The following is a 26,420-nucleotide window of genomic DNA, read 5'->3' on the forward strand; positions in this document are numbered from 1 at the left end:
GTGCCAGATACTTTTTGGGAGGCAATGTTTCTTGTCTTGACTGACAAGAGGTGTTGTCTCTGGTAGGATACATTCTCTTCTTTGCTTTCTTTCTTTTTGTCTTTCATCTTTTACCCTCTTACATCCTTTTCAGTGTTCTTCCTTCCCTTTGCTGGGCTTCCCCTTTGTTCCTTGGAGTGCTCTAGGGTGGGATTTTCACAATCACCTGGGAAGCTGTAGGCCTGTGTTTCAAGGCCAGTTGAAACACAGTTCAGGTACAATAGAAGTTTAATGCCTGCATCTGTAAGCCTTTCTGAAAAGCGAAGCTCTGATGTTTCTTGGGAGTACAGCTACCTCTTGCTTATTTCAGCAAATATCTATTGCTAGAAATGTTTGTAGGCAGTGGTATCTCAGACCTACTGCAGAGATGGATTTGTTTTGGTTTTGTTTGTTAGATGACAGGAGGTGGCTTTAGTAGTGGAAATTTTTCTTGCTAGTTGAGTTTATGACAGATGAATTCTTAAATTGTTTGTTGCGGAGAGACGCTGTTGACTGAACTCTTCAGCAAGTTGATTCCTAGTGTGGATGGTATTTAAGGTCTGACTTCTCATAGCTTATTAATGCTAGAGCAGATAGTATTCTTGTCTGAAGGTGATTATTGTCCCCTAGCTCTCTTAGGCTGTATTTATTAAAAAAATTATAAGGATGAGGTGAAGTCTTTATGTATAAACAGTGTAGAAATTAACATAAATTACTGCAACAGATGTGATAAAGTGGTTTGAGAATACTAATATTAGTGTGAGGATCATAATTTTAAGCCAATTTCTGAACAAATGTGTACCTCTATAGATAAACAGAGTAGCTCTGCAGATGCAGCTAGTACATCAGAAACTTATGGCAGGTTCTGGAAGTAAGCATGTGATCATGTGCCTAGCATAATAGTCAAATCACTTGGAGACTGCATGGGGGCATCCTGGAGGTGGCTGGTTGGAGAGCAGTGCTGTGAGCTCTTAAACAGGTGATATCCTTTGGATACCTATCTCAGGTATCCTAGCTTGAGTAGCAATAGATCATACAGCGTTTTGAAGATCAGAAATGCATTAGGATATAGTAATGTAAGGACTTCTTGTATGATTGTCAGTAAATTCTGTCTTCCAATTAAATCAATCTGGTAAAAAAAGCAATGTTCAGTTTTACTGGTAATATATTTTTTGCATAACTTTTGTGTGTGTTGACTATATATGCTTTAAGCGCTGGTGTTCACCAGGAACAAATCTGAAACTGCTGGAAGTCTGACTATAGTGTGTCAGTTGAACTTACTTTTGTGATAGTTAGAATGAAATTATCTCTGAAGAAATCAGTGTTTTAGGCACAAAAGCTTTTCTTATGTCCTCAGGATACCCTGACCTCACTGGCATTCCAACAAAGCAAATGTCTGAATTATGGCAAATATTTGCATGTGCTTTTAATACAGGCAGCAATGATGAGATGTGCCTAACACATGGTGTTCAGCAAACAGGTATTTTGTGTGTTTCAGTGTGCAAACTGAGGTGTGGAATATCTCTTCAAGTAGAAAATTATTGTAGTGAGAAGCACCTTGTTTACTCAGTGGTTAAATGCAGTCTGAGAGAATAGCTTTGCTGAGAACAGTAGTGGTTTAACAGGACAGACAGTTCTACCACTTCAGTTTCCAAAGTTTTTTCTGACTTAGCTCTTTACTTGATGAAGGTAAATTAGGCCATTAACCTCAGAACCGTAATTGTTGGTTTTTTTGGCCACATGTTCAAAGTAAGCTGTAGACTTTCCTAAAGTAAGCTATAGAGAACACACAGGTTTTTATATAATGACTAAACTTTTTTCCATCTTTATGTGCATAACATGGTTCAGATTATCTTGATTCCATGCCTTTATCCTGGTATAGTTTGTACTGTTCTGATAAGATGATAATGTCTGTAAGTGTAGTTTGATCTCTGACTGTATAGACAGAAGTAAATTGCTTCTGCTGTAAAGCATGACCATTTTTTTTTTATAATTGCCAAATACAAGTCTAAACTATATTAATTAGATACATTACACATTTAAGAAGACAGACTAGAAGCTGTTCAGAATGCCTTCAATCAGGACGAGGTCAGATAAATTTTCCATCTCTCTTCTTTCTTGGTTGTCTTCAGTTTTGGAAAACTGCAAATGTCAATAAATCTTCTTTGCCCTCCTGAAAGCAGAACAAATGGATTTGAAGACCTGCAAGTGTCTTCTTCTAGGTTGTTTTGGCACAAGGTATGTGAATTTCCAGGCAAGATCTGATAGCATACCAGGTGTTCCTTGTTGTGGATGACTTTTTTGAGAAACTGAGGAAACAGCTTGAGATTTTGCTTCAGAAAAGCAGATCTGTAAGTGTAGATTCCTTAGAATATACCCTTCTCTTTTCAAGCAACGAACCCTTAGAATAATTGACTGATACTAGTAAAATTCGTAGCAGTAGGGGTTATTATACCTAACACTCTTTTGTTATTCCAAACTGATGTCTGAAGGTTATTTAGAGGCAGTGAATCCGTTTAACTGATGTCACATTAAAAAATAATATAAACAGAGGTTTTGGTATGTTTTGGTATTTTTTGTCTTATTGGATATTGGAGCCAGTTACTGGGAGCTGGAGTTATTGGAGCCAGTTACTGTAATTCTCATTGTTTTTCAAAGCTCAGTTAATATTTTGTTCAGTAAAGTGACTGGAAAGCTGAAAGAGTGAGTTGTTGAGAATTTCATCACAGAATACAGTTACCTAACCAAGAATAAGGTACTTTGGGGTGATAATTGATTGAAGTGCAGGACTCCAGGCTATAGCTTTTAGGGATACCATGGCATAAGAGCTGGTGAATAATGCTTCTAGTACTGGCACTAGATTTTACCTTGAGTTTCTTCCAAGACTATTTTTCCTTTCTTCTAATGTCCCTATTCACAAATTCATTCTTCTGAAGAAAGCGCTTTCTTAACTTCTGTAATATGACATTGAATTAAGTGTCCCTAATCTGTAAAATGACGCTGCCTGTAGGTTCTTGCTTAGTGCTAAGAAGTTGGAAATTTTAGCTGTATACAATTGCGAAGATCTATACTGTAATTTCTTCCAGTTAATCCAGGAACTCTATGAGAAACCGCTGGTACTCTTGAGGAATGTCTCAGAAATTGACAATAGAGGAAATATTTTCAGAGATCTGATGGCCTATGTTCAAGATGAAACAGACCTTAGGGGTAAAACAGACTAAAAAAGCTGTTTGTAAGAAGTAGAGTTATGGATCTTTTTTATTTCCTCTTGCAACAATTACAAGGTGTTTTCTAATTGTACACGAGAAAAATGGACAATTGGCTGTACCATAAGCTCTAAATTGCTGTATGTGGATCTGTTACCTGTACTGAAAGATGTCTGCAACTCCTAAAAAAGCTTCAAAAATCTACTTGTAAAATAAATCTTATGTGAATGGTATTTCAGGTGTTGTGTTGTACCTCTTTCTTCCTGAAAAATTACTGTAGAATTGCAAAATTTGCAAAGGTAGGAGATGCTGAATTTTTCTATGTCTTAGTGCCCTGCTAGGAGTTGTATCAGTGAAGTAAGGTAGCTGCCAGCTCTAGCACATTAAGGAAAGTCTGGAGGGAAAGTAGTTAATTCTTACCATTTCCTAAGGAGCTGGCATTCTAATGGTTAATAGAGAGCTCAGAAAACCTGTTAAAAGTAACAGCTTAAAGCTCTACCAGGAATGTGGACATTCTGTTCTGCTGTAGGTCTCTCTCTTCCTCCCTGCTCCTCAGTGACACCACTGTGAAGACTGTCAAGGTGAATGGTAGAGTTTCATGCTCATATCCAACCTCAGTTATAGATATCTCTAGACAAGAAGGCTGTGCTATTTTTGTGGTAAAACTAGTTGCATGTTTGACATGTGTTCCCAAACCAAACTTCAGAATCCATCACAGTGTCCACTAAACTAGTCTTTTAAAAAATATTTACATTTAAAGATGGTCCTAACTATAGAAAATGCAAGTGTGAGGGTGAGTGTTTTTGCTGAGAACTTGAAATGGTTCAGCAGTTTAGTGGTCAAAAACTACTTTTCTCTGTGGAGTGATAGCAAAGTCCAGTGGGAAAAGGGAGAAAAGAGCTTATAAATTGGCCTGAAAACATAAAGAAAAAGTTGTTATTTTCAGTGTTGTGATTGCAGTATGTCTTTGCTTCCAAGATGCAGAAGTCGAGGGAAAACAATGAAAGTATCTTCCATGCCTCCACCTTTCTCAGGTTCATTATCTAGGTTTTCTTCAGTGATATCTTTGCATTGTAGTGCTCAGCTTTGGTTTTGGTTTTTTTTTGCTTTTCTAACAGTCAGGCCATCTGTTTGTACAGGTGACTTTTCCCTTATCCTTACAGTACTGTTTTGTGCATTCTGTGGCCAACCTGGCATTTGAGCCTGTAGTAACGAGCAGTGAGACCTAATGGATTTTGATGCTCCCTATCTTTGTTTCTTTAGTTATGAACTGAGTTATTTTTTATTTGCTTTGGTAAGCTACTCTGTTATTACACACCTGCTTTATTCTTGTAATTCAGCAAATAAAGAAAAAAACCTCTATAAATTGCAGTTATACTAATTCAGGAAAATGTCTTTTTTGGTAAAGCTTAGTTTCCAAATTTTTAGAACTTGGGAAATAAGGTGGGTTTTTTATTGTCATTTTCATTCAACTGTTACATTAGGCTTCTGTAAAAGTATTTCTCAGAAATTCTTAAGTTTCAGACTGTTTTCATCTGTAGATCCTTTGTGCAAATGTAGTTTTCCAGATACCACTCTTGTTTCCTTTTCAGAGTAAGGGTGAGGGGCTGCAACAGGGTCTTGCCTGAAGGTGATGGGAATTTTTACCTGTCTGACTCTTGTGTGTAAGTAAGGGTGGTTGGCAATTTACTTCATTACAATTTAACATGAGGATTTGAAAGACCCATGTTTTGGCAGGATAGAACAAAAGTGTCATTTTTTTGGTCTTTATTCTGCCTTTTAGTGTTTGTACTGGCAGCAAAAGCATGTGATTGAAACCAGAGTGATTGTTTATTTCAGCGTTGTTGTTTCCCCCTCCAATTAAAAATAGGATCTGTAAATACTGACCATAATGTCTTTTCAGTTGATATACACATAAAAATAGATTTTTTTTTTCTGTTTGAAATTGTAGGTGGCTGCTGTCAGTGCTAGGGATAAAAATGAACTTTGCCTTCCTGTTGCTAAGTTTTTTTATATGATTGAGTTTTTATAGCAAAATAATAGTGAGGCTGATGAACTTATATTCAAATTTTTCTACAGCAAATTAGTCCCTTGATAACTTGTTTGATTTTATTTTTTTGTGTACTTGTTCCAAATATGCTTCCCTTTTCAGTCTGTTAGATTAAAAACCCAAATGTGTAGTGTTCTTCCTGAAAATCAGGTTTACTTGAAGGACAGGGTTGAACAAAAACACTTTTTAAAAATGTCTTCTTTAAGAATCATAGAATAGAAGCATAGAATGACTAGGGTTGGAAGGGAGCTTAAGGATCATTTAATTACAGCCCCCCTGCATGGGCAGGGCCACCTCCCACTAGACCCGGCTGCTCAAGGCCCCATCCAACCTGGCTTTGAAGAGGTTGAGCTAATTATGGTACAAAGAATGAGTACTGGAGATTCATAAACTGTGATCTGTAAATCAGTGATGGCTTTTAGTGTTAAATGTTTTAAAAATATTTAGGAAAATCATCCAACTCTAATTAATATATGATGGTTAGTAAATTATTTTTAAAAGTAAGTTGGATATTTTTGTGTAGGGGATGGATGGGATAGTCAGGGAAGCATTTGGAAAGTAATATGATGATGATCTTTGGTTCTTTATGCAGCTATGCTCTTAGAGAAGAAGAAAAAGGAAACTACAAGTAAAAAAACTAAATGACACTCTTCCTAGGGAGAGGAAGAAAGAGGGAAGTAGGCATTTGGTATGACTGGCAAATGGTTTGGTTGCCAGTCCAGGCATCATATGAGCAATTAGCAATGACATTTGCTATGGAGAATTGGAAAGAAAGTAACACAGAAATTGAACAAACCCAAAGCCTGACCAAAATAGGCATGAAACCTTTTTTGCTTTAGAGTGGTGCATTTGATACATCACTTCTCTGGTGTAGCTTTCACATCATGAGCAATTGTAGTTTGTGCAGTGATGTTCAGGAGAGGTTTAGACTAGTACTACCAAAACATTGTTTCCTATGAGGATAGTGAACACTAGAACAAGTTGCCCAGAGGAGCTGTGGATGCCCTTTCGTCCTTGAAAGCTTTCAAGACCAGACTGGATGGGGCTTTGAGAAGCCTGGTCCTAGTGGGAGGTGTCCCTGTTTATGCAGGGCACTTGGAACGAGATAATCTTTAAGGGCCCTTCCAACCCTAGTCATTCTATGATTCTGTGTTACTAGCCTGAGAAGCTGTTCTCCCTAGCAAAGAGTGGGAGTAAAAGTGGTTGCCAAGGCAGTCTGTTTATATTCATAGTAAGAAAATTGCCTGAGAAAGCTCAGGGTAGAATGTTGCTACTACTTAAATGAATGTACTGTAGGTTTTTAACCTCTTACTGCCATTTTAAAAAAATATCTATCTTACAATTCAGTGTGTTCAGAGAAATTCAACTTCTTTTACAAGTTCCTAGACTTCTTGTGGCATTAAGGATGGTTAAATCCCTTTTTTGACATTTTGGTGCCATTCAAAATGGTGATTTTGAAAGTAGGGTCTTGTGCTCTGCTCTGCAAACTTAGTTGGGTTATAGCACAGAATCTGGTGTGGCTGCCAGCCCTGGATCAGACATTGCTGCTTTCCTTTGTGAAGAGAACTACTTGTTTGTCTTTCCCTCCCTTTTCCAGCTGCTCAGGGGATCTGTTTTCCTGACATTAAAACTCTGTGTAATTCCAGACCACCTTGTGCAAGTCTTTACTGTAAGTCTCAGGTATCGTGAGACATTGTCATGGCAAGGGGTTATTACTCTGAGAACTGAAACACATGATTCATGAGAACTTTTCTTTTACCTTTAGAGGGGTGATTGTCCAGCCAGTGCTGCCTGCCTTCTGCATTGCTGCCTGTGCTAAATCTTACCTCAACTCTGTGCTGCACGGTAGAGGAACTTGTGACACTTGCATATTTGGTCCTATTAAATGAGAAGCTTTGTCATTGATTTTCCTAGGTATAGAATTCAGCCCAGTGCTGTTACCATTATTTTCTTGCTTTGGAACGGTTTACAGCTGCCTCAATTTAAGTATTTTTCTGTTAATAGAATTCACGTGCTGTTTGCCATTTTCCAGATTAACAGAGTTGTTAAGTAAGATCATGTCTGGTGCCAGTTCCCCTTGCTGCCACATTACAAGCTTCCTGCAGTCTGATAAATATGTTGCAATTTGTTTTATTTTAATGTGTTTACAGTACTTTAGCATGCTTTCATGGTGGTGGTTTTGACAGTCAAATTACATTGTATTAATTGAATGATGAGCTATGTGAGACAGAGTATTAAATATTAAATTAGAAATCCAAATCTGCTTGATCAAAAATCCTTGCAGTGTACACCATTCTGCTTTAAAAGTCTTAAAAAAACATTTCAAGAAAACCTGGCAAAACCTTTCACTGTGGATCAGTTTGCTTGATGGGTAAAGAATTCTGCTTTCTAAATGTTTAGAAGTATTAAGCGTGAAACTCAATACAGAGAAGACACTTGATTTATTTTTTTTTTTAATGCAGAAGTCTGTGGTAACCTTTGTGCTATAGGAAACCAGGACTTTAAAAGTAGCTTTGTTTTCTCTGTCTGAATTAAGAAAAAATAGTGAGGAGTCTGATCAGGATATGAAGTCTAGAGAACACCACTGAGATTTTCAGTACCTGTTTAATATGTGTTTGGTTTGGGGTTTTTTTGGCTTATACATATGTAGAAAGTTGTTTGTTTCTGTTTTGTGGTGTTTGCAGTAACCTGCAAAAGTAATAAAACAGAAAATAAAAGTCATAGCAAATATTGCTCTAGGAAATTCCTTAGAAATGGGCAGGCTAGTTAAAAAATGTGTTTTGAGAATTGGTCTTCTGTAGCTGCTTTCAGATGTTATCTGAAGCAGTTTCCCAGGACTCATGAGCTTTTTAAAATTCATGCTCTTTTTTATCATGTAGAGAGAATTTGTGTTTAATATTGGCAAGAATTGGGCAAATTAACTTCACTACAGCTTATGGACAGTTATCAGTAAATTCATATCGATGTTTTTTATTTGGTTGGAATTGTGAATATTCATTGGATACAAAATCAAGAATTGAAAAACTTATTTTTATAGCAGGCTGACACTCATCTCTTAGAATCAAGGCTGTAACTTGCTGGGTCAGCTGTACTGCTTGATCCTTTCTTTCTAAACCAGCTTTGGACTAGTACCATACACAGTGCAGGTGGGCTTCATGAAACTTCTTGGCAGTAGGCAGGTGAGAAGATTTGGAGGTCTATTTCTACTCCTAATTCTAGAGAGGAAGGAGTGTTGTTCAGAAAACAAAAGCCTTTTTGCCCTTCTGGACTAACACAGGCCTGATTCCCTCCCTTTCCTTCCCCCATTTCTTTTCAATTTCAAGTCAACATAATCTCTGCCTGCAGCTTGAATCCTACTAGTTCATGCTGCAGACATGGTAGTCTGATTGTTTCATCTTTCACTCTATGAAGAAAGTGTATGTGCAGCCCTGTTGCACACAGGGTGTGTGAGAGGATGGAGCATTTTTAGTTACTTCAGGAGTGTGGTCTGTGAATTTTGTCTTCATCACCCTTGAGTTGCAAGGGTGATGGAGTATGATCTGTTGATGGTTGTCTTAATTTTTGTTTCATAATCTGCTCTAGAAAACGTGAGAAAATACAAACAAAACCAAAGCTCTGTAGTTTGGCTGAATTTCTGGTGAAATTTTCACAGAAACAGCAGAAGCTTCCCTTCCTAGAAGTTAACCTCTCAAATTAATCTGCATATTCAGATGAGGCTATTAAAGTATGACACATTTGGCTTTTTTTTTTTAATGTTGCTAAGTGGCATATATTTTTCTGTCTTCAGTCTTACAAATAACTGAACAGCTAAAGTGAAATGTCTTGCTTTAAGGCCTAGGGTTGGCACATCACAAGTAGACTACAGATGAGATAGTTGATGTTAAGCAAATGACTTAAAAAAAAAACCAACAAAGCCAAACACAAAAAATCAACCTAAAAAGCCAACAACAAAACCCCGACCATTATGGTGATTATAAATAAGGTTATGTGCCTCCTTTTGTCTCTCTGCTAAACCCAGAAGAAGTGCTTTCCTTTTTATTAATTCCTAGTGAAAACAATTAAATGTCATAAGAGCAAATGATATTAGCTGTCATGATCATAGAATGGCTTGTGTTGGAAGGGACATTAAGGATCATCCAACACTAGTTATGGATGAGGATGCCTCCCACTAGACCAGGTTGCTCAAAGCCCCATCCAGCCTGGCCTTGAACATTTCCAAGGAGAGGGCAGCCACTGTGCCCCCTATGCCAGGAGCTGTCACTACACTCAGTGAATTTCTTCCTAATGTGTAACCTGAATCTACCTTCTTCCAGTTAAAAGCCACTACCCCTTGTCTCATCACTACATGCCCTTGTAAAAAGTCCCTCTGCAGCTTCCCTCTATCTCCTTCAGGTACTGAAATGCTGCTATAAAGTCTCTCTGGAGTCTTTTCTTCTCCAAGCTGAACAACCCAAACTGTTTCACGCTGTCGTCATAGGAGGGGTGCTCCTGCTCTCTGTTCATCTTTGTGTGTTTCTTCTCCAAAATCTTTGTGTGCTGGAATCTCTCCAGCAACTCCATGTTCTTTTGGTGCTGGGGGCTCCAGAACTGGACACATTACTTGAGGTGGGGTGCCACAAGATTGGAGTAGAGGGGAGAATCATGTTCCTCAGCCTGCTGGTCGTACTGCTTCTGATGCAGCCCAGGATATGATTGGCTTTCTGGGCTACAAGCACTCATTGCTGGCTCATGTTGAGCTTCTGATCAACCAGCACCCCCAGCTCCTTCTCAGGGCTCTTCTCAATCCATTCTCCTCCCAGCCTATGTTTGTGTTTGGGATTGCTCTGACCCAAGTGCAGGATCTTGCACTTGGCCATATTGAACTTCATGAGGTTGACTGGCCCACCAGTCAAGCCTGTAAAGGTCCCTTTGGATGCCATCCCTTCTCTCCAGCTTGTCATCCGCATCATACAGCTTGGTGTCACACAAAAACTTGTTTGGTAAGGGGGTTGTTTTGCATTTGTTTCTTTTTAAAAAACAAACGAACAACTATTAAGCATGCTACTTTAAAATGCTTATATGTTCCCTGAAGTCATTGGCCTGGCTAGGTGCAGATGTGGGATGACTTGGTATTAAAGCCCTAAGAATTTTGTATTGGAAGGCTGAAACATATTTATTAATAGGACTTAACTCCCTATTAATTGCAGTAAAAAATGGAAACTGGAGATAATGAGACTCTTGACAGAACACTGCTGAAGGAACTGGAACTTCATTAAAGTAAACCAAAACTCCTTAGGCTTTTAGCACAATGCTACCCTCTAGTGGAACAGTGTGCCATGAAAAATCCCCAACATTATTTTTACATTTTTTTAATTACAAGTGATACATGTTATGCAGTCTGTGTCTGTAGTTGTATAGCAATAATGAAGTAAAAAACAAAAAAATGTGGGGAAGTCACCTCATCGTCTACGATAATGAAATCTGTAATTAAAATTGCGATCTCTCACTCTGATAACTCCAAGTTGCTGCTTTGCAAAAAGTGAATCAAATGTTTTCATTGAATAGCAGTTCACTCAGGGCTAGTATGATTTTATTCAAGGATTCTTTTAAAAGTCAGAAATCTATGCTGACTCTCTAAATACCTGTCACATATTGTTCAGCCTCTTCTTTTGGTTGATTGGTTGTTTTTGTGCCCTGCTTCAATGTGAACCCCTCCAGAACATGTGTTCTTCTGAAAACCTGTGATTAATATGAATGCATCTAGTTTAATCTGATAGTTTTGAATCTGTAACATACCTGCTGTGTTTCACAGAGAAACACAATGTTAGGAGTTGGAAAGGGCCTCTGGATATCATCTAGTCCAATGTCCCTGCCAGAGCAGGTTCATCTAGAGCAGGTTGCAGAGGATGGTATCCAGACAGAATGTCTCCAGTGATGGAGACACCACCACTTGTTCCAGTGTGCTGCTACCCTCAAATTAAAGAAGCTCCTCCTCATGTTTAAATGTTTGTTTCTCTGCATCAGTCTTTGTTTTCCATACAGGTACAGGCTGCAATAGCTGGTTAAGAGTTGGTAATCTGCAGAATTGTGCCTGTCAGTTTTCTGAGGGGCAGGTGGCTTGGTTGGGCTTTGGGTGTGTTTGCAAATAAAAGGTAAAGACAAGTAAATGTTGGATATGTGTCTGGTGAACAATTTGCTGTGCTGATTGAAATGTGTTATCTTTTTGTGCCTGAAATTTATGCAGGTAAAGAAATGAACTTCTGAAATTTCAATTGATGTAAATATTAATTATTTGAGAACTGTGGCTTAATACTTTATCTGGAGAGCTGTTAGTGTCTGGCATGGATTCTAGGTTGAACCAGTCTGTTTATCTCAGTGTGAGGTCTAACTTGCTGACCAACTGTTTTCTGGAAAGTTTAGTAAGTAACAAAAAGACTGTTGCATCTATTGCAGTACTTCCAATAACTGTTTTGTGCAAAGCATGTGTTGGGCATACAGGTACTGTATAGTTTAAATTTTGTAAATCTCTGGGGAGGGGAGCAGGGGGGAAGAGAGAGGGGGAAGGTAAGCAAACTGAAGGAATGAAGTTCAATGAAAATTCTTAGAAGTTGGATCACTCAATGTCCAAATCATTAAAGATTGTTACAGATCCTTCCAAGTTTATGAATGAAACTTCACAGAAAAGCACATTCGTTGAGAAAGATATATGTATAATGTCAGGGATGGTTATGATGTTTTTCAGAATTGCAGTATTAGGAAGGGTGAAAGTAAAGGCTGGAAAGCCAGTGGATTTTTGTCAGTAGCTGGTTTTCTTCTTTCTGCTGGTTTTTTTCCTTGTCATCAGCCATTATACTGTTTATCTTTTTAAGAGTGTTTAGCCCAAGGTTTCTAACTGAACAGTCTAAAAATCAGTCAGTGCTACGAGCTAAAGGTGCTTGGAGTAAGGTGCGTCCTAATATATTTTGTAACTTAACTTGTTAGGCTGGTGAGGGGTTTGGAGGCATGTTGTATAGGGAGTGACTGGGGGAACTGGGGTTATTTAGTCTGGAGAAGAGAAGGCTCAGGGGAGATCTTACTGCTCTCTGCAGCTACCTGAAGGAAAGTTGTAGAGGCTGCTGTTGGTCTCCCAAATAAGCAGTGATAGCACAAGAGAAAATGAGTTTAAGTTGTGCCAGGGGAGGTTTAGGTTAGATACTAGGAAAAATTTCTTTATTGAAAGAGTGTTGGAGCATTGGAATAGGCTGCCCAGGGAAGTAGTGGAGTCACCATCCCTGAAGTTGTTCAAGAAACGTTTAGATGTGGTGCTTCAGGATATGGTTTAGTGGTTGTGGTCGTTGGGATTACAGTTGGACTCAATGATCTTGAAACTCTCTTCCAACCTTAATGATTCTGTGATTATTTCAGATGCTTGAATTTGCCCTTATTTTACTTCAGGAATTCAAGATTCTAGTTTTGGGTGAGCAGTGTCTTTAAAAGACATGAAAACACTTAAAAATCAAGTCTTGTGTCAGACAGAATCATAGGTGCCAGGTTGAATGGGACCTCAAGGATATAGCCTTTCTAGGGAGGAGCACAGTTTATATGTGATGGCCCAGCATCTTGATAAGCTGAGTCTTAAAAGTGTCAAGTGTTGGAGAATCCACAACTTCCCTTGGGAGATTATTCAAAGTCCAACTGTTCTCAGAGTAAAAAATTTTCTTAAGATATCTGATGAGAATCTCCCCAGGAATAATTTAAACCCATTACCCCTTGTCTTTTCCATGTGACTCCTTGTAACAAGGGAGTCTTCATCTTCATGGTAGTTACCCTTCAAGTACTGGAACTTGGCAGTAAGATCTGCCTTAAGTCTTCTTTTCTCTGGGATGAACAAGCCCAGTTCTCTCAGCTTTTCTTTGTGTGGTAGGCTACCCAGTCCTCTGGTCATCTTTGCAGCCCTTTTGTGAACCTTCTCAAGCCTAAACACATCTATCTTTTTTGTATAGTGTTGACCAGAACTGAACACAGTATTGCATGTGCAGCCTGACACACACTTAGTGGGATGATGACTTCTTTGGTAATATCATTGTTGATGCAGCCCAGCATCCTGTTGGATTTCTTCACTGCTGCAGCCCACTGTTCATTCATATTGAGCTTGTTCTTTTTCAAAGAACTCCTCTCCCGCCAGGTGGATCCCACTCTGTGCACTCCTGGATTATCAGAGAATCAGATGGGTTGGAAAGGATCTCTGAGATCAAGTCCAACTCTTGAACCACTATCACTGTGGTTTCCAGACCATGGCAGCATGCATGATTACTCTCTCTGTAAAGAACTTCTTCCTAATATCTTAAGTCCATGCCCTCTTGTCTTACTGGTCAATGCCTGGGAGAAGAGCCCGACCCCCTCCCTGGCTCCAGCCTCCTTTCAGGGAGTTGTAGAGAGTGATGAGGTCTCCCCTGAGCCTCCTCTTCTCCAGACTGAACACCCCCAGCTCCCTCAGCCCTTCCTCACAGGACTTGTGCTGGATCCCTTCACAGCCTCCTTGCTCTTCTCTGGACCTGCTCTAGCACCTCAGTCTCCTTCCTGACCTGAGGGGCCCAGAACTGGACACAGGACTCAAGCTGTGGCCTCACCAGCGCTGAGTACTGGGGCAGAATCCCTTCCCTGGACCCGTTGGCCACACTGTTCCTGATCCAGGCCAGGATGCCATTGGCCTTCTTGGCCACCTGGGCACACTGCTGGCTCATGTTCAGCCTCCTGTCAATCCAGACTCCCAGGTCCCTTTCTGCATGGATGCTCTCAGCCACTCTGTGCTCAGCCTGGAGCTTCCCATAGGGTTGTTGTGGCCAAAGTGCAGGACCCGGCACTTGGCTGTGTTGAACCTCATCCCATTGGAATCAGCCCAACTCTCCAGTCTGTCCAGGTCCCTCTGCAGAGCCCTCCTGCCTTCCAGCTGATCCACACTCCCCTCCAACTTAGTGTCATCTGCAAATTTGCTAATGGTGGACTCAATCCCCTCATCTAAATCATCAATGAAGATATTAAACATAACTGGGCCCAGCACTGATCCCTGGGGGACACCACAGCTGCCAACTGGATCAGCCCCGTTCAGCGCCACTCTCTGGTGGCCTCCAGCAGTTCTTAACCCAGCACAGAGTGCTCCTGTCTGAGCCCTGGGCTGACAGCTTTTCCAGGAGATTGCTATGGGAGATGGTGTCAAAGGCTTTGCTGCCCTCCAGGGAGACTCCATCCCCAGGCTTTCCCTTATTCCCCAGGTGGGTCCCCTGATCATAAAAGGAGATCAGGTTGTTCAGAGAGGACCTGCCCTTCCTAACCCTGTGCTGGCTGGGTCTCTCCACCCTGTCCACCCCCTGTCCACCCTGATGGTGCTGTGTGATTGCCCCAGGATGATCTGCTCCATAACCCTCCAGGCACAGAGGTCAGGATGACAGGCCTGGAGTTTCCTGGGTTCTCCTTTTCTTGATTTTGGTGGTATTTGTGGCCTTTGTGAGTCCTTGACCTTGCTTGTAACCAGATCCTCCTGCAGACCCACATACCTGTTCCTCAGGGACACTACAGGTGTGGAACATGTTTGCTCTGTTTTCTGTCAAGCACTGGCTTGTTCCTATTGACCCTCCTCCTCTGGGTTACTGTGGGAGAGCTGGGGAGAGGATATGGGATCCTCTGTTCCCCTGATAGTTATTTCCTGGTCTAATTTAGGGGAGATCATTTGAAGAAAGTAGTCAATTTCCCTCTCACTCTCCCTGATGTTTCTTAGCCTGCTCACCACTTCCCTGAGCTCCATCACCTTGTCTTGGAGCTGTGCTACCTTGCTGAGCAGGTCACCCACCTGCTCACACCTCACACAGACATATGCCAGGGCAAGGCTGTGCCATTCCTCACAGCCTTATGAGCTGGATACCAATATCCATTTTGGTGGGTGCTGGGAATGCAATGTTCTTTCCCTGAGAAGCCACCATCACTCTAGGGTAAGTTGCAGCTCCCTACCCGCTCGAACTGCTCTGTGAGAACTGCCTTGAACACCTCCCTGTTGAAACTTCCCTGTTCCCCAGGTTCCTCAGAGGTGTTTAAATCCCCTCCGTGGCTGCCTGAACACACCCCCTGCAGTGCTTGATGGGCTGATGTTATCCCAGGTTTAAGATCTTAGCTCACTCCTTTTAGTTGATGAGAAACAGTATCAGCAAATCTGCCTCTTGTTTGGGGTTTGGTTTTTTTTGTTGAAGTGCATTTACTGCTATTTTAAAATTCTTTTTGCTTACAGGTGTCAGCTGTGATGCATGTTTAAAAGGAAATTTTCGAGGTCGCCGATACAAGTGTTTAATTTGCTACGATTACGATCTGTGTGCAACTTGTTATGAAAGTGGTGCAACAACAACAAGGCATACAACTGACCATCCAATGCAGTGCATACTAACAAGAGTAGATTTTGGTAAGTGATAATTTCAAACTACAGTAATTTGCTACTATATTGTATCTACAAACATAGTGAGGATTTTCATATTTCTACTTACTAATCACTTCCCTTAGCACACTGAAAATAAGAGGAAGTTCTCATCTGCTAAAACATAGGTGTGTTGTCTTCAGCACACAAGAACTGATGTACATATTTTTTTTAATTTCTACATACACATTTTTAATATTTTTGTTTTGGTCTGATAACAGATTATATAAGTAAAGTATATAATACATATATATTAATAATATGTATATAAATCATATAAATATACTTAACTCACTGCTCCTAATTAACTTCTAATTCAGGAGATACGACAACATTTCCCTCCTTCTCCCCCCTCCATATGATTTCCTTGAGTGTCATAGTGTACAAATGGGAAGAATCTCGGTGAGATTTTGGAGGAGTGTTACTATGTTTCTGTGGGACTGCAGGTACAGCAGGGGTATTGATGGGCTATACAGAGGATGAAAGATTATTGGCAAGGGCTAGCATGTAGTTGTCTTGGAACTCTTTTGGAGGTGTCCTAAATTAAGAATTATTTCTGACTCTAAAGCCGTGTCATTATTTAAAAAAAGAAATTATTGTTCTTATCTCCTATCCTGCTTGTTGTTTCTATTGCACCATATTTGTAACAGGTTGTAACTCGCGACTTACTCCTGTGACAAACTTATGCTCTAAGATGTTACTGATGCTGGATATGTATTTTGATTTTATGTTAACCCAACAGGGCTAGCATTTTAATAGTTCTTTCTAGTGATTCCAGCTCTAATGTTCTTTACATTTTAATTGTTTAAAAATGTTGATTTCTTAAATGATGAAGTCTTACGAATTCTTAACTACTTCCTTACATCTTTTTTAAATTGAAATGGAAATAAAATGTACTTCTTAATTGTTTTGAATACTAGGGAATATCTATTTATAGAAACATGTGGTTGAATTCTCAAAACAGCCTTTAAATGAAGATGTCTTGAATTGTTTTTTTAATTCTTAAGCCTCCATTTGCCCTAGGGTTGTCTGATTGTGACTTCAGAAATCCAGGCCCTAGGAGTCAAGGGTTTGGAAGGAAATAATTTAGTTCATTATCAAAAATGCACACCACCATATTAGCTTTCACATATATCTTCTTGGGCTTTTTTTTGTTTTGTTTTTTTTACTTCACTTATGATGTAAATTTATCTACACTTTCCGTAAAGTGTATTAATTCAGGATGGTGGTCACTGTTTGAGGTGCAGTGAGCAGCTGGTAGAAGATGAGTATTTTACTTAGGAGAAGGAAGGAGGGTGGGGGATTCTTCCATTGCAAAACTGATGCAAGCACTTCGGGAGAAGCCAATGTAATTTTTTATTTTAAAATTGTGCTGTGTACTAGTGAGTAACCTGGTTAAGGTTCATCTGCAGCTAATGGAAAGGACTCTATCTCTAGTTCCCATCACCATTCTGGCAAGCACTGTCTATGTGCAGGTAGCTGTAGAGTTCACTTAACTACCCTGTGTTCAAAAATACTAAGTTCTGGTTTGTGTTGGACAGCTAACCATATGGATGGTCCTATGTGTCTGGGAAAAGTTATCATGGTGTTTACCTCCATGAATAAATTTTGACTTTTTTAGGGCTCCTAGGTACTGTAATAATATTGTCAAGTATAGCAGAAGAAGATGACCTTCTTGAGGTGCTCCAAAACAACTTTTGTTGTCATCTTAGTATTTTCTGGTTTATATTCCCCTCCTCTTTGAGTCTTGGACTACTGTAGTATTCTATATGAGAGCACTGAAAACAAGGAAAAAGCCCTAGTGATTTCTGGCTACACATGTGTTCTGTCTTGTACCATCTGGTTGGTGTATTTGTCTTTCAGAAGTCAGTGTATGACCTAGTATTAGTTTTGAAGCAAAATGGGATACAGAATGGTGGCAGTGCTATTGTTCTTCAGTCCTTACAGGAGACACTGGAAAAAAATGCTTTACCATCCACTGCAAGATACACTGCTGTAACAGGGACAGAGCTTAAAATAAAACACAAAGTCTCATATGTAATGACAAGGGGCCCTTAAAGCACAAACCCAATTAGTTTAGTTCTGAGAGGTCAAAGAGCAGAATTACAGTAGGCCTGTATAAAAAAATAGGAATATGGCAGTCACTATACTTTTGTGCTTTCTGTAGGACAATTTGTCAGGACTATGGGGAGGTTCAGTCCAAATTTCCCAATCTTCTTTTGCCTAAAAAAGAAACCTAAGCTGTTAGGATGCTTTATTATGCTAAGAATTAATTTAAACAGGTTAGACTAACAAAGAAAGTAATAGAAACTGTTAGAATTCTCTGCCAAAATCATACTGTGTTACTATTACCAAAGTACAGAACAAGTGTATCTTCAGTTGTCAGCTCAGGTGCTTAGGTGACAGAAGATAAAGCCACCATTTGTGCCTGATTCCCAGGCAAAGGGAGCTGCTTAACTAACAGTTTCCTTCCTGGTGGGATTCACGAGAATTCATCTTCAAGCTTTTGTCATTGTCAGCCACTACAGTAAGAACTGTCTGATAAGTGTGTATCTTCCTAAGTCAAAACATCATAGAACATTTCAGATTGTTCTATGGCCATCTTACAGGCAGCTGGTAGCAGCCTCGTGATCACAGGCCCTGGTTCTCATGGGAGCTTTTAACTACCCAGATATTTGCTGGAAGGCCCACTCAGCAGCCATTCACAATCCAGGAGGTTTCTCCAGTGCATGTATCATAATGTCTTGATGCAACTGGTGGAGGAACAAACTTGGATTGGAGTGTTGCTGGATCTTCTCCTAACAACATGGAGGGCCTGCCTGAAGCAGTGAAGGTTGAGGGCAACCTTGGGTGCAGTCACCACGAGATGGTTGCTCTCAATTCAGGATCTTACATGGCAGGAACAGGATTCCAAGTAGAATCAGAACCCTGAACTTCAGAAAGGCCAATTTTGTCCTCTTTAAACAATTTTCAGGGGGAATCCTATGGGACAGAGTACTGGAGGGTAAGGGGCCCAGGATGGTTGGTTATTATTCAAGAACCAATGCATCCCAACAGGAAGAAAATCAAGAAAGTGAACTAGGCCATCAGTATGGTTGAACAGGGAACTGCTTGGTAAACTCAAATGGAAGAAGAGAATCTATAGATTGTGAAAGGAAAGGCTGTCCACTTGGGAGGAATATAAGCCTGTTGTCGCAGAATGCAGAGAGGCAACTAGGAAAGCGAAAGCCTTCTTGGAATTAAATCTTGCAGGAGAGGTTAAGGACAACACGAAGGGCTTCTTCAGATACATAGCAGATAAAACTAACAGTAGAGGCAATGCAGGCACTGGTGACAGAGGATACAAAGAAGGTGGAATTGCTAAATGCCTTCTGTGCCTCCCTCTGTACTGCTGGAGGATGTCCTCAAGAGTCCTGAGCCCACAAGGCTGCTGAGTAAGTCAGGGTAAAGAATGAGTTTTCCTTGGTTGATGAGGGCTGGGTTAAGGATCAGTTAATAAGGCTGGACATCCATAAATCCATGGGTTCTGATGGGATACACCCATAGGTGCTGAGGGAACTGTCAGATGTCATTTCTCAGCTGTTCTCCATCGTCTTTGGTAAGTCATTGGGAACAGGAGAGGTACATGAGGACTGGAGGAAAGCAGATGTCACTCCAGTCTTCAAGAGGTGCAAGAAAGAGGACCCTGGTAGCTACAGACCAGTCAGCCTCACCTCTGTCCCTGGAAAGGTGATGGAACAGCTCATTCTTGATGCTGTCTCCAGGCACATCATGGACAAGAGGCTTATCAGGAGCAGTCAGCATGGCTTTACTTAGGTGAAGTCATGTCTGACCAACGTGATAGTCTTCTATGAGGTTCTATATAACCAGGTGGATGGATGTTGGCAAAGCAGTGGACATAGTCTATCTTAAATGAAGGCATTTGACACCATCTCCCACAGAATCCTAAACTGAGGAAGTGTGGCCTGGATGATCGGATAGTGAGGTGGATCAGGGGCTGGCTGGAGTATAGAAGCCAGAGAGAAGTAGTCAGTGGGATGGAGTCCAGTTGAAAGTCTGTTTCTAGTGGAGTCCCTCAAGGGTCAGTACTGGGACCAAGTACTATTCCATATATTTATTGATGACCTGGATGAGGGAACAGAGTGCACTATCACCAGATTTGCTCATGACACAAAACTGAGTGGGGTGACTGACACCCCCAAGAGCTGTGCTGCCATTCAGACCTGGACAGACTGGAGAGTTGGGCAGGGAGAAATTTAATGTATTACAACAAAGACAAGTGTAAAGTCTTATATTTGGGAAAGAACAACCCCAGGTACCAGTATAGGCTGGGGACTGTGCTGTTGGAGAGCAGCAGAGGGGAACGGGATCTGTGGGTGCTGGTGGATGGAAGGATGACCATGAGCCAACAATGTGCCCTGGTGGCCAAGAAGGCCAGTGGCATCCTGGGGTGAATTAGAAGGGGGGTGGTTAGTAGGTGGAGAGAGATTCTCCTCCCTCTCTACTCTGCCCTGGTGAGGCTGCATCTGGAATACTGTGTCCAGTTCTGGGCCCCTCAGTTCCAGAAAGACAGGGAGCTGCTTGAAAGAGTCCAGAGCCAAGATGATTAAGAGTGGAACATCTCCTTTAAGAGAAAAGGCTGAGGGAGCTGGGTCTCTTCAGCTTGGAGGAGACTAAGGGGAGACCTCATCAGTGTTTATAAATATGAGAGGGGAGAGTGCCAGGAGGATGCAGTCAAGCTTTTTTCAGGGATGACTAACAATAGCACAAGGGGCAATGGTTATAAACTGGAGCATAGATGGTTCCATATAAATATCACAAAGAATTTTTTCACTGTGAGGGTGACAGGGCACTGGCACAGGCTGCCCAGGGAGGTTGTGGAGTCTCCTTCCCTGGGGATACTCAAATCCCACCTGGATGCTGGAAGCATGTGACCTGTTGTGGGTGACCATGCTCTGGCAGGGGGGGTTGGTCTAGGTGATCTTAAAACACCTAACCTTCTATAATTCTGTGACTCTCAGCCTTCTGTTACAAGCAAGGACACAAGCTGGGCTGTCCTGGCAAGCCAAGTGTCAAAGTTTAGCACTGGGCCAGCAATTAAACAAGTGACATGCCGTCTGTCTACTCCCTCCTCATTCCCCTATAGGGAAAGGAAAGAATAAGAGAGTCTTATAGGCTGGAAACTAAAATACACAGCTTTAATGAACAGTAGTGATGAAGAGGAAAAAATAATAAAATATATTGAAATGTGGTTGCAGGAATGACCCTTTTGCTCCTTTTTATTTCTGGGGTATAAGATGTTTTTCAGAGCCAGGCAGTGACCTTGGTTCCGCATACTTTTCTCCAGCAGTAACTGAGAACATGGAGCATTATCAGTCCTAGAAGCAGAGACTGTCTGAGAAACTTGCTGTTAATTTCAGGAAAAGCAGCTACTTAGCAGAGGCTCAAACCAGGACACCAATTCTTAAATATTTCTCTTGAGGGACATTTTGCCAATTCTGTGCATCCTATTCCAGCATTTAATTGTTACAGTGAATGTTGGGGTTTTGTTTCTCTTTATCCAGGCAGAATTTCCTTTAAGGTAGCTTGTCCATGCAGCCCATCACCATGCTGCCTTTTGAAGAGCATACTTCTATTTCATCTGTGTTTACTTTTCCAGTATAAGATGGAGGCGAGATCCACTTTGAGCCTTCTTGAGGGTGGATGAACTCCATTATGCTCTCCAGCATTCTTAACTGTTTTGGTGAACACAAATACGTTTGTGCACATATTCCTCTTAATTTGATTACAGTATCTGCTTTGAATTTGAAAGATCAGAACTGAACACTGTGCTGGTGTTGCAAGTACCAAGTAATGTGGGATAATCACATCCCTTGATATGATGTGATTCTCTTACTGATTTAACCCAAGTTATCATTTGCTTTAGTGATGCAGAGGCAAACTTCTGGATTATGTTTAGCTTTCTATCCACTGAGATCCTCTGATCATTTTCAGCAAAGCTGCTCCCCAGCCAGTTGCCTTTGACCTTTCCTTTGACCAGCAGCTGAGTACTGCTCAGTATTGGCAGATAGGCTGCAAATGTCATCTTTGTTAGCACCCTTCATTAGCACCTGCACTTGTTCATGGCTTCAGCATGTGGTTCTTAGTGTTGGGGGTAGCAAGACTAGGGCTGCTCAACAAGGTTAGAAGCCAGAAGCTGAGGGTGACCGCAGACAGTGGCAGCGTCCTCACTGACAGTGGGTGCAGGGCAGGGTTGTTAACAGGATCAGGTCCCATTGACAGGCCCAGACAAAGCAACACAAGTCAGCTCTGGAGTCTGTGCAGGAAACCCGTCTAAGGGCTGGGTGCAGCTGCAGCGTAGTTCATGGCGAGATGGTCAGACATGGGATATAGCCCCTGCTCAGAGTGTTTGCAGCGGTCTGCTTTGAGGTGGGTCAAGGCAGCTGTGGCTTCTTGGTCAGCTCAGGGTCCTGACACCTGCTGAGTGAGAACACGCAGCTGCTGCTGGACAAATAACTGAATACCTGCTACATAATCATTGCAAAGGCCAGCAGCATGTCTCTCATGTTGAAACTGTGGGATAGAGTAGTGAGATAGGCAGTGGATGAAACTGCATGAAGGAGAATGGATGGTGTGCTCTTTCTTCTTGCTAGACATAGCTGCACTGGAAACTTGCTGAAAGATTAAAATAGTGATGGTTTGGCTGAAAGGGATAAATAGCTGTTTTCAGATTCAACCAAACTGGCATTTTACCCCAGCAAATGTGGCTTTTTCATTGCCTTGGTAGTGAATGGGTAGAGTTCTAAGTGAGGTGAATACAGATCTTCCCTGTTGAGAGCAGATTCCACCAATCTGTAAAGCAGGACAGCATTGGTGATTAACAGAGTCTAGTTTAGTCTTACAGCTTCATCACTGTGTATCTATTTCCTAGGATCAGTCATGAGATGATCGTGGTTGGGATGATCTCTGGAGTTCTCTGGTCCAACTTTTGCTCCAAGCTGTAGGTCAGACCAAGACTTGGGTCTTGAAAAATCCAGGGATGGAGATGGCATAGGGGCTGTTTGGGTATGGTTTTTTCCATTGCCTCTCTACGGAGGGCGAGATTAGTTTTAATTGCATGTCTCCTTGGTACTAGAAAGCCCCAGATGAGGGCCTGTAGGAAGCTCTGAAGGGTGCTGAGGCAAGGGGATCACCCCTCCATATAGCAAAGTAATACTGCTTTGTGTAGTATGGCTGCTTTATCAATGAATAGGAATGTACATGTTTTGTAAAATGTGATTTGTTGAAGAAACTGTTTAGTTTCTTCAAAAATTGGAAAAAAATCAAACAGATGCACTGCAGCTTGCACAAAACCAACATTTTTAACTTTATGTATGTATCAAATTGAAACTATATTACTTATATGTAGTGTGAAGTACTTCTATGGAGTATTATAGTATTTGTATGAAGAAAAAATGAAACTAAAGTTCCTGACGGCTGCGTAGCCTTGTAAAGAAATATGTCTTAACAGAAACAAGGACAAGCTGTTACAAAATGTAGTCCTGAATCACCTCTTTGAAAGATTGATTTTTATGTAAGGAATCCTACTGTACTTCTGTCTCAATACTAACCTCTTCTAAACTTCTGCCAAGTTTAAGAATATGTTAGATTTAAATGTTAAATAGAAGCAGTCTGTATCTTTAGCTGCGTAACAGAGCAAAACTGCTCATATTTTTGGCTGAGTTTTCACATCAAATTTGCTTCTCAGAAACCTGATCTGGTTAAAGGTGTCCCTGCTCACTGCACAGGGGTTAAACTAGATGACCTTTGGAGGTCTCTTCAAACCCAACACTTTCTATGATTCTCTGTTGAACTTCTCAACCAGCATCCCCAAGTCCTTCTCCTCAAGGCTGTTCTCACTCTATTCTCAGCCCAGCCTGTGTTTGTGCTTGAGGTTGCGCTGATCCGAGTGCCCCCAACCTTGCACTTGGCTTGTTGAACTTAACGTGGTTTGTACAGGTCCAACTCTGAAGCATGTCATTTAACTGCACCACACAGTTTGGTGTCATTGGAAACTTGCTGAGGGCTCCCACTGTCCGTGTCACTGACAAAGGTGTTTAACAGCACCCTGAGGAACATCAGTGGTCTCCACTTGGACATCAAGCTGTTGACTTCAGCTCTTAAAATGTGGCCGCCCAATCAAATCCTTATACAAAAGTGATCCACCCATCAAGTCCATCTCTCCAATTAGACAAGGATGTTACACAGGGTAGTGTGAAATGCATTGTGCAAGTCCATGTAAATTACATCTGTTGCCCTTCCCATATTCACCAGTTCTTTATTTACCAAACTCTTTTTTAAAAACATAATTAATTTTATATTTTAGAAGAAAAATTATCTAGTGACCTGTATTTCAGATGAGAAAAATAAAACTGATTTCTGATTGTAAGAGGTGGGGAGAGATTAACATTGAGGGGAAAAAAAAGAGAGGTGTGAACTCTCAGAGGAAAAACACTGGATTTGCCATTGAAAGATTTCACTTCTGACAGGTGCATTTTTAGATTCGTTGGTTTGTTTTGCTTTTTTTTTTCCCTAAGATTTATTTGGTATGTGCATGTACATTTGCATATTACGAAAAAGATGTGAAAGGAAGCATGAGAGGGATAAGATAGAGGAATATAATCAGGAACCTGGAAAAAGATTAATTAATTCTTAAATTAATAAATGGCTTCATTTATGTTCTAAAAGCAAGGACCAGAAACATGACAAGTACTGCTAAACCTCTCCCCTCTGTGAGAGAACAGTGTGTGCTGCCGGAATTCTTGACATCTGGACTGAGCTAACAAGTATCTCAGGAAAAGATAGTTTTATCTGCGTGCTTATCTGTTTACCACTCTCTTTGGGTTGGTTGTGGCCTTGTGCCCTTTGCTGCCGAGAAGTTGTAGTTTGTGTTTTTACTATACTTAAAAATAGCTACATTCATGAACTACTTAGGTTTATAGGTAGAGTTTTTTAGACCACCTTAAAATTTTGTTGGTTTTGGTTTTTTTCTTTTTAGATAGTAGATGCAGAAGTTTCTTTTATATACAATTTTTTAAAATTTTAATTTTGGGTTATAAATTTTAAAATTTTAAATGCATTCAGAACTGAATCCTGACTCATTTTGTGCAAAGACTTCTGGTATTTCCCTCTGATAATGGTTCCAGGTATCTGTGTCAGTACTGTATCCATGACTTTAACATTGTGGGTGGGCGTGCTAATTTTTCGGACAGTTCTTCCAACTTATATTCTTCCTGACTTTCAGGTTTTAGTTCTCTGTTTCAATCACATCTGTTATGCAGATTAATTCCCACTGATTTCTAATGAAAAGTTACTTCTTTGCCTTATTGTGTAAAACATTTAATGGTACCTCAAATACTGCCTTGAAAAACTAAGACATAATAGGCTAGAAACTTTGGGTAGTTGAACATAATGTTTTCCTCATGTGCATGTGAATAAATGAAACCAAAATTTGAAGCTTAGCGTGGTTGTTAATTTGATGAGCCAATTAAAATGTTCACTCTGTTGAGTAGTTTTTCTTGGCAAGTCTGTTTGTCTGCTTTTCCTACCATGCCTGTTTAAAGGGTATCTTTTTCTCATCCTTCAGCATTTAAATTCTCTGGAAGAGTGCCCAAATAAGGGGAACAGAGGCTTACAGAACATAAACTATTCTGCAGCGTATTCAGTCTGATTAATTTTTAACACTGCTTGTCAGCATGTTACTAAGAAAATTATTTCCTGTATTGGCCTTGAAGTGTTAGACCTCAATACCTGTTTATATGTAAGATACTACTTTAATATAGCAGGTTTTATTTTATACATATAAATATTTTTTGTACATTTTTAGCTTAAGCATTATCTTTTATAAGGCTGCAGAAACAAAAATGTTTTCCTGTTTTTCCTAATCATGCCATAAAGAGGGGTCAGTGGCAGAAGTTACCATAAAACTTAGAAAGCTGTGACCTAAAATACCAGAACGACATATTCTGGATGTATTAGATAGATACTGCCTTGAATACAGCGTGTGTGTTATAGTGTATCTGTTCAGACTTGTCCAATTTTTAATTTATAGTAGAAAATTCTTTGAAAATATTTTTCAACTTCTTATCAATGAGTCATAGAAAAAAAGGCATTGTAGAGATTACAAGTTACTCACTGGATAAAATCACACTTTTTATCTTGATGTGAATGTGAAGTTTATTCATGTTTTCTCCTACTGAGTACTAGGAAACTGTTATGTTCACTAATGAAAAATAAGTGTAGTCCTTACAAGTTTTTGTCATGAGTAATTGAACAGTACTTCACTATCAGGCCTGTGGCCTTTACCCAAGATAAAAATAGGCATTTAAATTAAATACTGGATTAACTGGACGGTGATTATATTAAAGTCCATTTATTAACAGAGGTTTACCTGGACCAAATAATTTAAAATAGTGCTTTCAAGTAACCTCTTTATTTCTGTTCCAGATTTGTACTATGGTGGAGAAGCTTTCTCTGTAGAGCAGCCACAGTCTTTTACTTGTCCTTATTGTGGGAAAATGGGTTATACGGAAACATCTCTTCAAGACCATGTTACTTCTGAGCATGCAGAAACATCAACGGAAGTGGTAAGAATCTTAAGAATTGGCTTTCAGTTCTGGTGGACGTGTATTAAAAAGAGTCTGTCTGTTCTGGGAAATTGCTATCCTGTTCTTTTTATTTCTTGAAGTAT

General features: G+C 40.4%; 1 protein-coding gene across 2 annotated transcripts in view; it reads left to right on the forward strand.

Annotated features, from left to right (window-relative positions):
- Window positions 1-26,420, forward strand: part of KCMF1 (potassium channel modulatory factor 1) — a 52,456-nt gene that overhangs the window by 7,659 nt on the left and 18,377 nt on the right. Inside the window, exons 2-3 of one of the 2 annotated variants that reach the window (XM_030467003.1) lie at window positions 15,512-15,679; window positions 26,177-26,316. In XM_030467003.1, the coding sequence (XP_030322863.1) occupies window positions 15,512-15,679; window positions 26,177-26,316 (308 nt within the window). The remainder of the gene's footprint in view (window positions 1-15,511; window positions 15,680-26,176; window positions 26,317-26,420) is intronic. The other variant, XM_030467004.1, reaches the window with a different exon arrangement.

The sequence above is a fragment of the Calypte anna genome, chromosome Z (genome assembly GCF_003957555.1).
Source record: "Calypte anna isolate BGI_N300 chromosome Z, bCalAnn1_v1.p, whole genome shotgun sequence".
In the NCBI taxonomy this organism is placed as follows: domain Eukaryota; kingdom Metazoa; phylum Chordata; class Aves; order Apodiformes; family Trochilidae; genus Calypte; species Calypte anna.